Raw genomic sequence first — 16,590 nt, 5'->3', positions numbered from 1 at the left:
ATAACACCGATGAAAAACCATTACCGTCTAGAAGAGATATATGTTTAAGGTATGCGTACACATAGGACTACATACATGTGTATATGTATACATATTTATGGGACGATCTAGAAATCTACGCTTATTACATCAACTAACCCGGGAACACTTAGTCAAACCAGAGAGAAAAACACAATTCTCATTTGACACAGAGAAACAGTTTAATAAATATATTCAATACAACGTGCAATACACATAACATTGAACATAAAGCAAAAAAAATAACAAAAAAAAATAACAAAAAAAAAAAACAGCACTATTGAAAAAAAAAACGAAAGCCCGATAAATTAATAACAATTACTACCAAATACACACACACACACACACAAACACACACACACCCACAACAACACACACTTGAGGAGCCAAAGATTTTGAAACACTATTCCAAATTTCTATCATATTGCGGATGATAAGTGCAAACGTTCTTTAAAACAAAAAAATAAATAAATAAAATAAACAAAGTATTCGGAATTCGCAATTGGCAAATCGCAAGCTGCTAATTGCACAATTCGCTGATCGCAATAAAACATAAAAATCACTTCCACCACAAAACGAAAAAGAACAACAATAAAAAACAAAACAAAAACCAATCTCCGATTGAGATACAAATCGAGTGGCCGGATTGTTACATAGATCAAGCGATCGTATTTAGCGCAAAGGCTGCTATCAAAATGCATATTGAAATACAAGTGGCTTTGAATTTTGTCATTTCGTATCTATATAATAAATTGCCACGACGACGAGTCAATATATTTGGCGAGGAACTGGAGAAGGCTTTACGCGACAAATTCCAAGGACACTGGTATCCAGAGAAACCCTTTAAGGTGAGCCAACACCTATGATATGATATATATATATGTATATATATGTATTCCTTTTGTTTTGTTAGGGTTCGGCATATCGTTGTCTCAAAACTGGTGATCCGATTGATTCGGTACTGGCGCGTGCAGCTCGTGAAAGTGGTGTACCTATAAGCGATATACTTGAGAATCTACCCAATGAGCTGTCCGTCTGGGTTGATCCGGGCGAGGTCTCGTATCGCATTGGCGAGAAAGGCGCTGTTAAGGTAGATATTTAAAATATATATATGGGATATACAACAATTACAATTGCATATTCCCGCACAGATACTCTATACGGAGAACAATGATAATCACGAGGATAGCCACTCGGCCGATCGTGAGGTTACCAAAACGTTCAATCCAGAGGCACAATGCTTTCGTCCCATCGATGTGGTCAACACGACCATGAACAATTTGAGCTTAAGCCCAAAGGCACTGCCGCTACCGTTGCCATTGCCGCCGTCTGGCTCCTCACCGCACTCGGCCGCCTCAAGCTCGCCCACATATAAGGGCAGCCCGAATCCCAATGGCGGTGGCTCCAGCGGTGCCAGTCTATCTGGCAGTAACAATGTGACTGCCACCGCTACAGCCGCCGCCTTTGTGCAGCGCGCTGCTCAGGCTCCGCTAACATTCACAACGGCCACCTTTGCTCAGACGAAATTCGGAAGCACCAAACTAAAGACTAGTTCCAAGCGTACCAATAGGTGGGCAAAAGCGTTGTCTAAATGCGAGCCTTTAAATGTATTAACTCAATCGCAATTCTTTTACCTTTTATGCAGCAGCTCGTATCGCATGTCGCCCACTGAATTCTCCAATTATATTAAGCAGCGCGCCATGCAACAGCAGCTGCATCATGGCCACAGCGTTGGCGGCTCATCGGCTTCGGCATTTGGTGCATTGGATGCCGTCTCGCCGGCGCGTTCGCTCTCACCCAATCCCTTGGCATTGGGTGGCAATCAAAGCAACGCGTCTGGCGGCGGGCCGGCAGCTGCTGCTGCTGCTGCTGATCCATTCTATTATCCCAACATTTCGATGGGTCTGTATCCACAGTATAACGGTCAGCGCAGCCTCTTTGAGCCACATTTCAATCCGGATGCAGCCAGTCTTAGCCTGTTCGGCGGTGGAGCTGCCACTGCAGCTGCGGCCAGCAATAGCTTCAGTACTTACCTGGAACCATGTTACTTTGCCAATGGTCACGTTAATGCCAATGCCGCAGGCGGCACCACATTGATCAATCAGCAGCAGCAGCAGCAACAACAACAACAGCAACAGCAGCAACAACAGCAGCTACAACAGCAGCAACAGCAGCAGCAACAGCAGCAACAACAACAGCAGCAGCAGCAACAGCTTAAAAACAATTTGGAGCATGCCAACAGCAGCGAGAGCTGCTTTGGGTTAGAGACGGACTGCAGCATTGCTAGCGCTGGTGTCGAGGAATCTGGCAATTCAGCTGGCGGCGCAGCTACTGGCGAATCATCAACAGATAATAGTCCGATAGCCACGCCTACAGCTGGCGTTGTGCCCGGTCTGAACACAATCGCTGCAACGGCTGCATCGACCGTATCTGCGGCAAGTTCCGCTGCCGCTGCCACTGCCACTGCCGCTGCCACAACGGCTGCCACATCGAACGGAGCCAACACTCAGGACTCGACAGCTGCTGCAGCTAGCAACAGTAAACTAATTGATGGTCTCAGCTCGTTCTATGGCACCGGATCCTCCTACCAGCAGCTACTGGTTGCCAACTAGGCAGCTACCGTCGCCCACCCAGCTAAGGTCACTGTGACCCGCAAGAGACAGAAGCACGAGAATCGCCAAACAATATGCAAACCAACAAAGAGACGACGAACGAGGATTGTTCCAAACGCAAGCGGCCAAAGGCATCTTAATTTGAATTGAAGATAAATGTTGAATGGGCGCCAGAAACTGGCCCCACAAAAAACCCCTCCCCCTACCCCCATCTAGAATATATAGAATATATACACTATTGTCAGAACGTTGTACAAAAGTCAGGGCAGTGCAGAGACGGACGAAGGAAATGAAGCGACGATATAGCAAGTCTCACTGTAACCATTTGAAATAGCAATATCCTAACTCATGTATTACTTCAAAAAAAAAAAACACAAACAAACAAACAACCAACAAAGAAACAAACAAACAACAACAAAAGCAACAGCAATAACAGCAAAAACAACAGCAACACCAACAAAAACAACATCAAACTAACAAACAAGCAAAAAATATACAAAATGGATAGATAGTGTATTTAAAGCTTTGTGCTCTGTACTTGCCGAATATGCATCTATATAGTATATATACATATATACCAGATATACGCACATGCTCAAGCATGCATGCATATGTATATGGTGTGTGTGTATGTTACTAATTGGCATATTCGGGCTGACATTCGCACACATTTATTTTGTTATTTACATTACTTCATATATATATATATATATATGTATACCTATATATCTATATGGTAATGTGGAATTTATTTACCAAAACGCTTTGAAAACTTAACGGATGTACATATTTAGATATCTGTGTGGCTTACATATGTTTGTATGCACATATGTGTAGCCATAGGCATACACGTGCATACATAGAAGTACATACATAAATGCATACAAACAAACATTTAAGGCACGACAGCAGAAAAAAATAGAAAAGAAAAAGAAAACAACTAGATCGAGATCCTTTTTAGATACTTCTAAACTTATTGTTTTCCAATTGTTAAATATCTATATAAAACAAAAAAGAACAACAAAAGAGGAAAAGATAAAAAAAAAAAAAGAAAACAAAACTCTAATCCAAAAATTGGAAAACCCTGACATTAAGTTTTTAATTAGTTATAACCTAAGAGATAAGTTCGTTTTTGTATCACGATAAGAGTCAAGGATTAAAAACTAACCAAAACAAAAAGTGTATCACAAAATAACATAGGAACGACATATGGCATACCCTTTGAACCAAAAAAGCAACGACTACGTATTGTAAAACCTAATCGATTTCTTTGTTAACTGACAAGAGTTGCTACAGCTGCAAGAGTACGATGTCATTCAAAATCATAGTCTAAATCATTTGTACTTATTTAATTGTCAAATTCCGATGTAATTCAAAATCACAGTATATATCTTTTGTACTTATTTAATTGTCATATGCCTTTTGTGTTTATCAAATTGTCAGATAACGATGTTAACCAGAATCATAGACTGTATCTTTTGTATTTCTCAAATTGTCAGATTAAGATGTCATTTCAAAACGTAGTCTATATCTTATGTATTTGTCAAATTGTCTGCTTAAGATGTTATTCAAAATCAATGTGTGTATCTTTTGTATTTTTTGTTCAATTGACAGAAATCTCTAAGGCATTGCCTAAGCCCAGTTTTCCTAGGGTATGCCAGCTTCGGTTCGCCGATGACAAAGCAGATGATGTTATAATTAAACAATTTTTTTGTGTGCTATATGTGTGTGCGTATTACTATTTGACTTCATTTTTTTATATGTATATCTATTTTTATATGAACATTTGTAATTTTTATAAAAACAAGTAAAGTAAAAAACAATTTTATACTTTTTATACGGGCTTACGTAATATACCTTGTGCTATATAAATGTTTACTTTAATTTCCCAAAAGAAAACAAAAAAAAAAAAAAAACAAGAGCAAACGAGAAATTTATGCAAATAACAAACCAAAACTAATAAGCATTTTTATTTATAGCTTACACATACATACATGCATATATTAATAATAATAATCACTATGTATATATATGTGTGTGTGTATGTATGTGCACTTATTCTACCTTATAACGCGACATACATATGTATATGTAAATACGATTGGGAAAGACCCTTATTTGAATTCTAACCGAAATGCAAACAAATTCGGGGCATACTTTTACTCTACAGTTAAGATATTCACAATTTAACTACGGTCAACAATTCCTTCTATATAGCGAAAAAAAAAAAGAAGAAAATTTGTTAAGTATTTGTATTCGATAAATGTGCGTGATTTAATCAATTATTGTTTTTTTTTTTCGATTATTATGATAATTCAGTTTTGTTATGCAAAATGGAAACTAAAAATTAATTTTAACAACTATTGAATTGTATTCGAATATGTACCTACAACATAATATACACGTGTGTGCGTGTATCTAAACTTACCACTGAAATGGAAATTTAAAGAAACATTTAAGTACCTTAAACAAGCTTCTAACTAAACGCTACTGTGATCAAATGCGATGTGGATTTATGATTGCGAACTCTCTCTCTCCCTCTCTCTCTCTCTCTCCCTCTCTCTCTCTCTCTCTGCAGATATATGTATGTGGAGCTGAATTGAATATGATACCTATAGGCGTTCCGATTTCGCTATAAACATCATTTGATCCCAGTATTTTGATCATGGTAGTACAAAAGTACCTACAAAACATACAAATATGCATTCACAATTTGACACGAAACACAAGAAGCAGCAAATCATTTAGATAAACTAGTGCATAACAACAACAACAACAACAACAACAACAACAACAACAATTTTGTACTTTTATATAAACACACATATAAATGAATATTTAATTATGAATATGAATATGAATATGAATATGAATATATATAGCAAGAACTTGAGACATATACCGGATTCTCAATGTTAGTCAAATCGTTTAGTTATCTTGTTAATATAGATATATATTGGTTAAGTCAGTTTTATATTAACTACATATGTATCTATGTACAACTAAACTCTATTTGCCACCAGTTCCACTTCCGAATTCCGTAACAGATAAGCCTCATTGAGCCAGAGCAAGCATATGGGCTCTACGAGCAGTTTTTCTATGTAACCTGATTGTGTGAGCGCGACAGAGAGGGGTGGTATTGTTCAGTATAAGCACCTATAGGTGTGCAATAATAATTATTAGAAACAAAAAACAAAACAAAAACCAACAACAACAAAATATAAATAAATAGTAGAAAAAACAACCGATTGCTTGATAGGCATTCTCCAATTGTGATACCAATGTAAGACAGCCAAGCAGACAAATGCGACTCTGTGTAGTTAAATGTTATTGGAGTAGAAAAAAAAAAATATAAAAAAAATAAGTAAAAATAAAACTAAAACAAATCAGTGCTGAGAAGCGAGAAGAGAGAATACAATACCCCACTATAAGTTCTTACCCACGACTGTACTTAGTACAGACATGCATGCATGCATATGTATGTACATGTATGCATGTACGTTAGACCCACAGAAATGAAAGTAATTCATTATAGGAAATAGCTATAAATAGAACAAACCATGGTTAAACATAAAACAGAAATGAAAAGAAAATCAAATGCAAATACAAATACAAATAAATGATGTAAATAGAAAGAAAACTTTATTATATATTGCATAACTGTACATAGCTTAACGGTCTATTCATAAACTTAAACGGTCAATGGCAAATTACTGTTTTTACGAAGAAGAAGAAGAAACGGAAAAAACACCTATAATAGATCTAAAATGATAAAATTGCTCATCTCTAGTTAGCGCGGGTATTCAGCAACTATCTATATATAATAGGATATCTATACATACATATATGTACACACACACACACACACACGATATATATATATACAAACAAACAAATATATATATATATATATGGGACATACTATATATTTTATTATATTGACAACACACAATACAAAAAGAAAAGCAAAGCAAAATTGAACTCAAGTATTGTACATGCTTATGTACATCGTTAGTACATCACAAATAACAAATGTACTTACATATATTCAGCTGAAACTTTCAGAATTTATAAAGTACACTTAAATTAAAAAACTTTATTATAATATGTGTACACGGTTCTTCATGTCTTATCCCAGCTACACACGACTTTATGTAGTTAAAAACAAAAAGAAGAAAAAAATCGCTTTTTATACCTCGGAGTGTGTTTCTATATGAATATATGTACGTGTACATACGTCTGTATGTATGTATGTATATCAGAAATTCAAATCATATGTCTAGAAAAGATTTTTAAGTATGTTACCGTATAATTAAGATTGTAAGTAGTTAGATGACAATTCATTTATGATTGTAATTTTTTATATATTTTTAGATAACTTCAATTTTAATTGCTAAGCTTTTTCAACATCTAAATGTGCATTATAACTATACTTAGTGCATATGTACGCGCATGTGTGTATGTATGTGTAAGTGAACCAGAATTTTAGATATCCTTTTTCCAAGAATCGATAAATGTATGTGTATGTGTTAACATGTAAATCAAATAATGCTCAGCAATTGTATATGTATAAGCATATGTATGCATGTATGTATGTGTATGTACACAGAGTGCGATTATATAGAATATCCATCTATATTCTTTTGTATTTGTATGCATGTATGTATGTGTGATCTGTGTGATAATCAGGCTGCCATTCCAATTTCTATAGTCGGATTCGCTCTATAAATGCGATGTTGGCAATATATTGACATTTTATTCATACAAAAATTAAAGCTATGTACATGCATACATACATACACACATGCATACAGCTTTGCTTGCGAGTAATATGTTTTTACTCATAGATACATTATATGCATACATATGTGTGTAACAATTAATAATTAAATAAATGCATATCAGTGAATACAATAACAAATTAAAATAAACGATAAACCTACATACATACATACATTGAATTCAAAGTGCTATAGATGTACATATGTATGTATGTGTATGTGTACACGAACTTAGTATAACAAAAATATATTCAATCAATTAAAAAAATAACAAAATAACAACAAGATGAAAAAGAAATATAAGAAAAGCAAAACGTGTGTACATAAATATAGAGTTAATATTGTAAATGTAACATATACATATACATATATGTATACATATATCTCTATATAAACAAATATAGATTTATATACATACATATATGCATATATTATGTATAGAAAAGTAATAACTTCCATATTGAGTATTTTTCATATTACCTTTAATAGAATAAAGATTATCGTATTATTCAAAAATGCCATTTGCCTATTTACGACTAAAACGGGGGCAAGCATTGATTAAATAAATAGCTTATAGGTTTGTCTTAGCCGAATCAATTATCTTTTGTTTAGTTTTTGAAGAGATTACAATTATTTTTCTATTTTTATATAAATTATAGTACCTCATAAACAGACTCATATAAATATCAAAGATGGGAATACCCTTCATTGTAAAAAAAAAAAAAGAATAGTTCAGTTCACCGAAAACAAGTTTATTAATTCTAGTTCCGAACCGAGCAGCGCAGCACTTTTTTGCTTTTTCACATACATTTCATAATTAGCTCAGCTCCGAGACCAGCTCAATTGAACTGGCTCAAAGTGCGAACATCAAAACACAAGCGGTTATCGGTCATCGCTGATTTTGTTGTTGTATGAAACTCACTTCGCTGACAACGTTGGTTGTAGTTGTCACACTCCGTTATAATATATACATTATCAGAACTGCAAAAACAACTTGAAAATGTCTGAGGAAAAGAAGGTAGATGTACTTTGACAAACTCATTTATATTTTGGCAGCAAACTGGGGCGTAAATAATAATGCAAACATGCTGCGAAATAAAGCCGGCGTGTGTTGTGTATATATGTGTATGTGTATGTACACACACATACAAAGGCAAACAAAAATAAAAATGGAACATGTTTGTCACATTTGAAGCGTAGCATTCAAATATTAGCGCACATTTGGGATATTCAATTTGAGGATTTCCAAAGAAGAAACAAAAATGCCGCCAATATTTGTATTCGACATTGAAGAGTTGCATTCGCCGCAGTTTCCTGTTAATATAAATGTATGCTGTATTTATTAATCGTATATGTTGTTTTATATCTGATCACAGACTGAAACCGAGCACATCAACTTGAAGGTGCTGGGCCAGGATAATGCGGTCGTTCAATTCAAGATCAAGAAACACACGCCTCTACGTAAGCTAATGAACGCCTATTGTGACCGAGCTGTAAGTGTTCCATTTCTGTTCCAAATTCCAAATCAAATATGCTCATTTTGTTGGGTTTTCCTCTATTGTTTTTTAGGGCCTTTCAATGCAAGTGGTACGATTTCGCTTCGATGGACAACCGATCAATGAGAACGACACACCTACCTCACTAGAAATGGAAGAGGGCGACACAATTGAAGTTTATCAACAACAAACTGGCGGCCAATTTGATAAAACATTGTCAACGGGCTTATGTTCGCGTCATTGAAACGTATCTTGTTCAATTGGTTTTCATTTCTGCCCCATATCTATATATATCTATATCTATATATAGGAGACAACGCCGCCGAATCATATTTTGATATTGTACAGTTACACTGCTTCGATTGTATTTGCAGAAACAATAAAAAGTATTTAAGAATGAACATTCACATTTCATCCAAACGAAACAAAAATAACCGTCGTTTGCATTCACATTGAGAGCTGCAACACGCTCGCTTATAATTTATATAGTAACTACATTATTTTTGTTGTTGCTTTAACCTATTAGCTATTTAACATTAAGCCCTCGAAGTTGATATCCTCGGGCGCATTGTCAATAGCAAAATTGAACTTGAACTGGGATCCATTGCCCGTTAGCAGGCTGCTGCTCAGCGCGGACGCATCAGATTGAGCTGGCACGGCCGCGGGCTGGCCAGCCGGTTGGCTTCCATCCGGCTCATAATTGTTGCCCGTGGGCAGCGCAAAGTCAAAGCGAAAATCCTTGCCGGACGTTAGCAGCGCTGACTTCTTGACAAAGCTTGACTTCTTATTCGTATCGGCAGCTGGAGTAAATTTGATTTGCTTTGAAGCTGAAATGTAAACGAGAAAGATGGTAAATATATGCAAGATTCATGCCTCACGTATTAGAAGGAGACAGACAGATGAAAAGTACTATTGCCTGAGGCAGTCAATATCATGCACAATGAATAGTCTGGATAGTCCCAAATAACAATGTCTAAACTTGTCGAATTGACCCGATTACAAAGATATAATAACAACAATGCAGAACATTAATGGGACACAGCATTAACTTTGCTTAAGATAAGAAATCGCTTGATTCGCCTGGCCTAGCTTCCAGAGCATATCAATAGGATCTATCTGGCTTGCATTTAAGCTGAAGTTCCTTTCTTACCTAGCAGCATTTTCTTCTCTTCCTGTTGCATTTTTAGCCGGTAATCGCCCAGGGCAAGCTTCATGACCTGCCGCTTCTTAATGAGGGGCGCCGTTTGACTGGTTAATGTTTTCAAGTTCTTGGCCGTATCCTCAGCTGTGTTGTTAATTTGTTAAATTTGGTTTTATTAATGGCATTCTGAATGTTATTCGGTTGAGGGCATACCAATTTTTTGGCTCAGCTTGCCGCTGTCCAGAGCTGTTTGCAATTGCTGGACACACCAGCAGAGCTCCAGTTCGAATTGTATGTCGTTGTCGCCATCGAATGTGTTCTTTTTGGGAATCGCCTGAATCGGCGGCGGCTTATTCACCGATTTTGCACTTTTCCTTCGGTGCATGTTTATATGCGGCTACATGTGCGATTAATCACAATAAAGTTGTACACAACATACACATGCAAACATATCATATGGCGGCCATGTGCATGTATTTGTGCACGTTTGTAAAAACAATTGCGCCTTCACATGTTCGCCATCTTTATGACGTCAATATTTCTATACGATATTTGTTTGCATGATGAAAGCGCAGAGAAAATACATATGTACATTGAATATTTAAATGCGGTATTTTGCCTGTATCCATGTTGGTACATGCGTTATTCCGCAACAAGAAATTCAAGATTGATGAAAACAACAACGTGGGTGTAACTTTTTTTTTTAAATAAAAAATATTGGCGGTTTAATAATACAATTGTTAACTTTTCTACGCAATTTAGTTACTTATCGATTAGTATAAGCAGCCCTGTCATGCAATTCATCGTACTGTTTGGCATTAAACCCAGGGCTAGCCTAAAAGTGTGTAAATATTTTCTGCAGCCCTGACAGAGGCAGCGTGTTTCCGTTTTTCGTGCAATTCTGCCTTTTTACCATCGTCGCTCGACCAAGGTAGGTTGTTTTGCTCCGCGTCTAAAGTTGAATAAGATTGCTTAACGTTATTATTCTTGTTTGCATATAGTTGTTTTTGTGAAAAACCTTCAACATGGTTGCCGTTAAGAAACAAAAGAAGGCTTTAGAGAGCACCAATGCGCGTCTGGCGCTGGTTATGAAATCCGGCAAATACTGCCTGGGATACAAGCAGACTCTGAAGACCCTGCGTCAGGGCAAGGCCAAACTGGTGCTCATCGCCAGCAACACGCCTGCTTTGAGGTGAGAACGAACATGTTCTGGTATTGAAACAGAAGCAAATGCTACTGAGAAGTAGATTTCCATTACGCCCAAGTATGAACAGCAATAATTAGCTGATGTTGTAGTTATTGGAACCATATGGAGTCTTCTTTAATGCTGACTGAGAAATATGATTCCAAATGAAAAATATTGATGGAAACTATGGAGTAGTATAGTCTCAAACAGCAGCAGCAGCAGCCGCCGCCAAAATGTAAGACACCGCACGTCTCCAAATGGTTCCAGTAACAACACACACACGCACACGCATGCATACGTGTGGATGCTTGGGGTAAGAAGTTGTTCTCATTGGATTTGAACAGTTATCATAATTTAAGCTTATGTATATGATGATTTTTGTAATTCCGACCGCCGTGACGAATTTTATTACTAGAGACTCTTTCTGAATGCCAAACGCTATATAGAGAAGGGCATAGAACTCTAGACAAGTTTTGGGCTGGTATTAAATATAATATTCTTGATGACAATTGCAGGAAGTCTGAGATTGAGTACTACGCCATGTTGGCCAAAACTGAAGTTCAGCACTACAGTGGCACCAACATTGAGTTGGGCACCGCCTGCGGCAAATACTTCCGCGTGTGCACGATGTCCATTACCGATCCTGGAGATTCTGATATCATTCGTTCGTTGCCAGACAATTAATGGGTTCTCGGTTTTAAATGTAATCAAACAAAATAGAAAACATTGAAATGGTACGAGTCGTACATTCGAAGGTGTTTTGTTTGGTCCTACCACATTTTACTGGGTATGATAAATAAAAAAAATGGGAAAATCACAAAAAACATGGAACAAAAGTTGTATTCTTTCGTTGAACGTCGCGAAACAGTGGGCCGATTTATATGAATATGCGTCTAGTGCTTTAGTTTTCTAAGAGATTTGTAATTCAAGATCAAGATAGATTGGAAATACCCAAATTTATGGGCTACTTTTAACTCTTGCTATCGAATCGATAGAATTGACGGAAGTTCGCATTAAAACATGCAACATCCCACTGTACATTTAGTGATGGAAGCCCTGCCGATAACTTTAGAGCCTGCGCTGTGGGGCACACGAGAATTGTGCACATCTCTAGCACTGTTTTAAATAGATTTTAAGTAACCTTACGTTCGGTCTCAGAAAAATGGCTTCCGAATACCTGAGTGGTTATCAAATACCGCTTATAACAACGTCAGGAGCCCAGCCGGAGAAGATTCGCGAGATTGTAAACATTGAGCTGACTGCGCCACCAACGTCTTCAGTCAGTGCAAAGCGTTTGCTGCGTGCCGGAAAGGAAAAGCCAGTGGCAAAAATGGAGACAGATTCATCGATGAAGGATAATGAACCAATTCCTGCGGTCGCATCCCAGCGCAAGCTAAAAAGGAAACTAAACGAATCGGAGGAGTGCGGCGAGGGCAACAATTTGGCGATTTTTCAGGGCCGTGATGAAAGCTACCCGGACGAGCTGAACAAACTGATTCAGCCGCTGTCCTGTCAATTATGCAAGGCACAGATGACCTCTATGAAAAGTGCCAAGGATCATTATGAGTCCAAGGCACACGATCGTCACATTAGCGCGTGGCTGGCCAAAAACTACACCGAGGTCGGTTTGCAGACGCCGCCCATCAAACGCCTCGTGAAACAGGGGCCCACCGGCCCGAATGCATTCCACTGTAATCTGTGCGACCTGGCTCTCACATCGATGACTCATGCCCGCCAGCACTATGCCGGACGCAAGCATCAGCTGGTGGTACAGAAGCGTTCAAAGCCGTCTGGAGCTGGATTCTACAATGAGGAAGGCAAATGGGTGCGCACTGGCACAAAAGCCGAAATAGTTCCAGACGACGGTCGGTTTGGCATTGGCGAACTGTTCATCAAGGCAGCGGCTGCAGCAGAACTGCAGGAAGTTTCCGCCAATGGAGAGCAGCAGCAGCTGGAAGTTAAGATACCTGTTGTAGACGAAAGCCTCACCTGTAAAGTATGCAAAATCAGCGTAACATCCGCATCGCAAATCAAAATGCATCTCGATGGTGCCAAGCACCAGAAAAATCTACGCAAGCAGATCCTTGAGGAGGAGGCAGCCACTCTTGACGCAAACGGCGGCCAGCAGCAGAATTCACTAGCAGCTGCGCTCGCCACCGATACGAATGAAGACCTATCCATGTATCGTACCCCTTCCGGGTCATATTATTGCAAGCTATGCAATAAGGCCATGAATCACATATCCATATTGCAGCAGCACTTGCTGGGCAAGAAGCATCTAAAGACTGTGCGTCAGCAGACAGAGAAAACGATCTCCCAATAAGCAATAAACCCAACTATGTATGAATAAAGCAATAGTTGCTTAACACATGTCAGCCACATTCATCACGAATTGTTCCCACATTCTTGCTATTCACACAAATTTGTTATACCTCAGCACCTTTTTGGCGCAAACGAATGCGATTTGTCAGATGTTCATTGTCAATCTCCTATATCTAGTATCCTTATCATTGTCATTGTCGAGGATATTCTAATATTGTCACGATATGTGTAACGCCCAGCAGACCCCATTAAGTATGTATGTATTCTTGAACAGTATCAAAAGCTCCATCGACGATATAGCCATATCCGGCTGGCTGTTTGTTTCTAGGCAACCCAGGCTAGAGTTCTGATTCAATCTGCATATATAAAAGTGGGTCTGATCGCATATCTGTCTATGTCCTGTCCCTCTAGCTTATGCTTCTTGGCCCATATATTTTCTAGCACAATCTAATCAAGCCCGGATAGCTTATCAAATAGCTTGCCATTTGGATTTATGTGTGAAATCAGCTAGGATTTTGAATGATCAGTTTTCTTGTTTTATATACATGATATGCTATACACATAGAAACATGCAGACGGAAATGGCTATATTTAGTTATAGGCGCTTATGTACATATTTGAAGAGGAGCTGCAGAAGGGAATTTGATTGTTCACAGACATTTGTAAAAGTTGAAAAATTGAATGTACATCCGAATACGCTAGTCAATATTTTAGTTATAACTATAAAATACGTTTTTATCTCATTGTACGAATCATTTTGTGCTAACTACTTGATATAACTATATTAAATTAGTTCAAATGAATATTAAACAGATGCGCAAGTAAATGCAATTCATTCACAATTTATTTATTGTACATACATTACATTTGCAATTTGCATATCTATCTTTTCTGATCATTTTGATTTTTGATTATATTTCTCTTCTTTTTTTTTTGCTATATCCACAAAACACATAGCTTTCAAATGTTTGACAACAAAAATGCACTTTTATCTTAAGTAATAGCAGCTAAAAATGAAAGCATTCAAATGCTGGCATTATATACAAGTTTTCAACAGAAGGAGCAAGGGTTCGAGGGGGGATAGAGGGGTACATGTTACTCAAAGTTTCACAGCATTTAAAATCAAATTGTTAGACACAGAGCCGGTCTGCTGATTGAATCATTCTAGTTTGATGGGCACAGTTTACTGTGTGGGCGAGAACTCAGTGGGCGCCAGGACGCGGCAGTGCATCTCGCGAATCAATGGCACGGTATATGCCACACACTCATCCCAGCCGGGTGAACGCCAGGCCGCCTCTCTGGTCTCCTTGCGATCCTGCAGCGATTTGTAACCTGCAGACAAGGAAACGTTATTGGCTTTTATCTGCTAACGACGAATGTGAAATGTTTGTCGTTGGCCGTCGCTTACACCAAATGTGATGGACATTATAGAGTCGGCCAATCTGTGAGAAGAATCCAGCAAAGGCCTCATTGTTATGCTTGCGGAAGTTAATGGCACGCGCCCAGTTGTTGCCCCATTCGATCATGGTGCCCGGGGTTAGTCGATACGATCTGTACGGGCATAAATTCGAGAATAAATAGCATATCGAATGGATTGGCATCGGGCATATCGGGCAACTTGCCGCATTTCGTAGATGTTTTTGCCCGATCGGCTTTCGATTTGCGGCCAATAGCTGAAGGCCAACAGATATTGCAGATGGCGTGAGCGCAGGAACTTGGAGCGCTCGTTCATTAAATTCAAATACTCTGGATCGTTCCACAGATCTTCTTTGGCCTGATCGATTTTCTCAAAACCGCCCGTATATCTCCACAGATGCAGACACTGATCCATGTCGCCCACTTGGACAGTCCATGAGGCGACCAATTTGCACGATAGGCTCGTCTTCTTCTCATTGATAAGTGCCACCGTATTTTTGCTGCGCAACAGAAAGAGAGAGGGGATATGAATTAATTTAACAAACATAACATATCTCCGATCCGGTCCGATCCGATCTGGCACTCACTAATTATTCAGATAGTTGCCCATGGAATCGGGGCGCACGTTGTGCGTATGCAAGGCATATATTATTTCCTTATCGCTCAGCATGCGACTGTGCGACTCCTTTGTCGGCTCGATTTTGCGCACCAGCAGCTTGGAGAACCACGACTCGGAGTCCTTGCAGCTGGCGGTTGTTGAAAGCGAGCTGTAAAAGTAATCAGACACATAAATGCGATATACATTCCAGGTGCTTATCGTCAGCACATATATGTGTGTGTGTGTGTGTGTGTGTGTGTGTGCATATCGTATTTATTCCGGAACCAACTTACCGGACAGCCGCGATAGGGCCGGCATTGTGGCCCATTGTTGACAAGATGTTACGTAGCTTCAACATGTTTGCCCGGACGATTCACACGCTCTGCTTGGTATGTAAACTGTGGGAAATCATTTGCATGTTATTTTCTTTTTTACTACTGTTATCATTCCAGTCGATTTTTTTTTCATGATCGTTTTTTGTTTTTGTTGTTTTTGTTTTTGCATTGCGCCCGTGTACTTTAGTCAAGGTGAAGTCAGAGTCAGACGAACACAAGTGGCAAAAGGAATCGTTTTTCCCATCGTTAGTTAATGCCGTTAATTATCTTTGTCCCCCACCCACAGGCCGTGTCCGGGCATTTATCCCAACAGGTAGTTGAATAGGTGTTCGTTTTATTTCATTTTGTTGAAAGCGGCTCAAATCATGTACTTTATGCAGCTTTTAGCATATTAATACATATGTAAATATACCTATATACATAGACATACATATATATATATGTATATATATATATATATATAGCTATATACATAGGCCTTATCACTGGGCAATGCAAAAAATTGTACACACTGTTTGGCTATAATTAAGGCAATTTTAGACCCACATTTTATGCGCTGCAGGCTGTTTTTCGAAAATAATAAAAAGAAAACTGATGTTATTGACTAAATGTTAATGTTATGTATTTAAACAAAAAGAAAATATAAATTCGTGCTATAAATAAGTTTGCGATTGCCTTTAAAAAT

At 38.2% G+C, this 16,590-nt stretch overlaps 6 protein-coding genes across 7 annotated transcripts; 4 read left to right on the top strand and 2 right to left on the bottom strand.

Annotated features, from left to right (window-relative positions):
* Positions 1-329: 329 nt before the first annotated feature.
* On the top strand, positions 330-3,048 carry LOC115766326 (protein Tob1). Its single transcript, XM_030710217.1, has 5 exons — positions 330-866; positions 932-1,108; positions 1,170-1,588; positions 1,664-2,081; positions 2,202-3,048. Exons 1-5 carry the CDS (start codon positions 714-716, stop codon positions 2,628-2,630), a joined length of 1,596 nt encoding a protein of 531 aa, XP_030566077.1. The 5' UTR covers positions 330-713; the 3' UTR covers positions 2,631-3,048.
* A 5,279-nt stretch (positions 3,049-8,327) lies between these two features.
* Positions 8,328-9,296, top strand: LOC115766301 (small ubiquitin-related modifier 3-like). Of its 2 annotated transcripts, none has more exons than XM_030710178.1 (3): positions 8,328-8,429; positions 8,788-8,904; positions 8,981-9,281. In XM_030710178.1, exons 1-3 carry the CDS (start codon positions 8,412-8,414, stop codon positions 9,149-9,151), a joined length of 306 nt encoding a protein of 101 aa, XP_030566038.1. In that variant the 5' UTR covers positions 8,328-8,411; the 3' UTR covers positions 9,152-9,281. The 2 variants fall into 2 exon arrangements, with proteins under 2 accessions (XP_030566038.1, XP_030566037.1); XM_030710177.1 differs by lacking the exon at positions 8,328-8,429 and adding an exon at positions 8,575-8,739 and having other exon boundaries at positions 8,981-9,296.
* Positions 9,297-9,412: 116 nt separating this feature from the next.
* On the bottom strand, positions 9,413-10,738 carry LOC115766300 (UPF0488 protein CG14286). Its single transcript, XM_030710176.1, has 3 exons — positions 10,262-10,738; positions 10,058-10,192; positions 9,413-9,734 (listed from the first exon to the last, which is right to left on the bottom strand). Exons 1-3 carry the CDS (start codon positions 10,431-10,433, stop codon positions 9,430-9,432), a joined length of 612 nt encoding a protein of 203 aa, XP_030566036.1. The 5' UTR covers positions 10,434-10,738; the 3' UTR covers positions 9,413-9,429.
* A 311-nt stretch (positions 10,739-11,049) lies between these two features.
* On the top strand, positions 11,050-11,988 carry LOC115766302 (60S ribosomal protein L30). Its single transcript, XM_030710179.1, has 2 exons — positions 11,050-11,240; positions 11,750-11,988. The coding sequence occupies exons 1-2, from the start codon at positions 11,074-11,076 to the stop codon at positions 11,916-11,918; spliced, it is 336 nt and encodes a 111-aa protein (XP_030566039.1). The 5' UTR covers positions 11,050-11,073; the 3' UTR covers positions 11,919-11,988.
* Positions 11,989-12,367: 379 nt separating this feature from the next.
* Positions 12,368-14,332, top strand: LOC115766298 (zinc finger matrin-type protein 1). Its single transcript, XM_030710173.1, has one exon. The coding sequence runs from the start codon at positions 12,397-12,399 to the stop codon at positions 13,555-13,557; it is 1,161 nt and encodes a 386-aa protein (XP_030566033.1). The 5' UTR covers positions 12,368-12,396; the 3' UTR covers positions 13,558-14,332.
* Positions 14,333-14,431: 99 nt separating this feature from the next.
* LOC115766299 (protein NipSnap) lies at positions 14,432-16,549 on the bottom strand. Its single transcript, XM_030710175.1, has 6 exons — positions 16,452-16,549; positions 15,864-15,968; positions 15,560-15,739; positions 15,179-15,472; positions 14,965-15,107; positions 14,432-14,888 (listed from the first exon to the last, which is right to left on the bottom strand). Exons 2-6 carry the CDS (start codon positions 15,926-15,928, stop codon positions 14,740-14,742), a joined length of 831 nt encoding a protein of 276 aa, XP_030566035.1. The 5' UTR covers positions 15,929-15,968; positions 16,452-16,549; the 3' UTR covers positions 14,432-14,739.
* Between the last annotated feature and the right edge of the window lie 41 nt (positions 16,550-16,590).

The sequence above is a fragment of the Drosophila novamexicana genome, unplaced genomic scaffold (genome assembly GCF_003285875.2).
Source record: "Drosophila novamexicana strain 15010-1031.04,08,12 unplaced genomic scaffold, DnovRS2.1 tig00001089-arrow-arrow-pilon, whole genome shotgun sequence".
In the NCBI taxonomy this organism is placed as follows: Eukaryota; Metazoa; Arthropoda; class Insecta; order Diptera; family Drosophilidae; genus Drosophila; species Drosophila novamexicana.
This window is presented reverse-complemented; position numbering and strand designations above follow the sequence as displayed.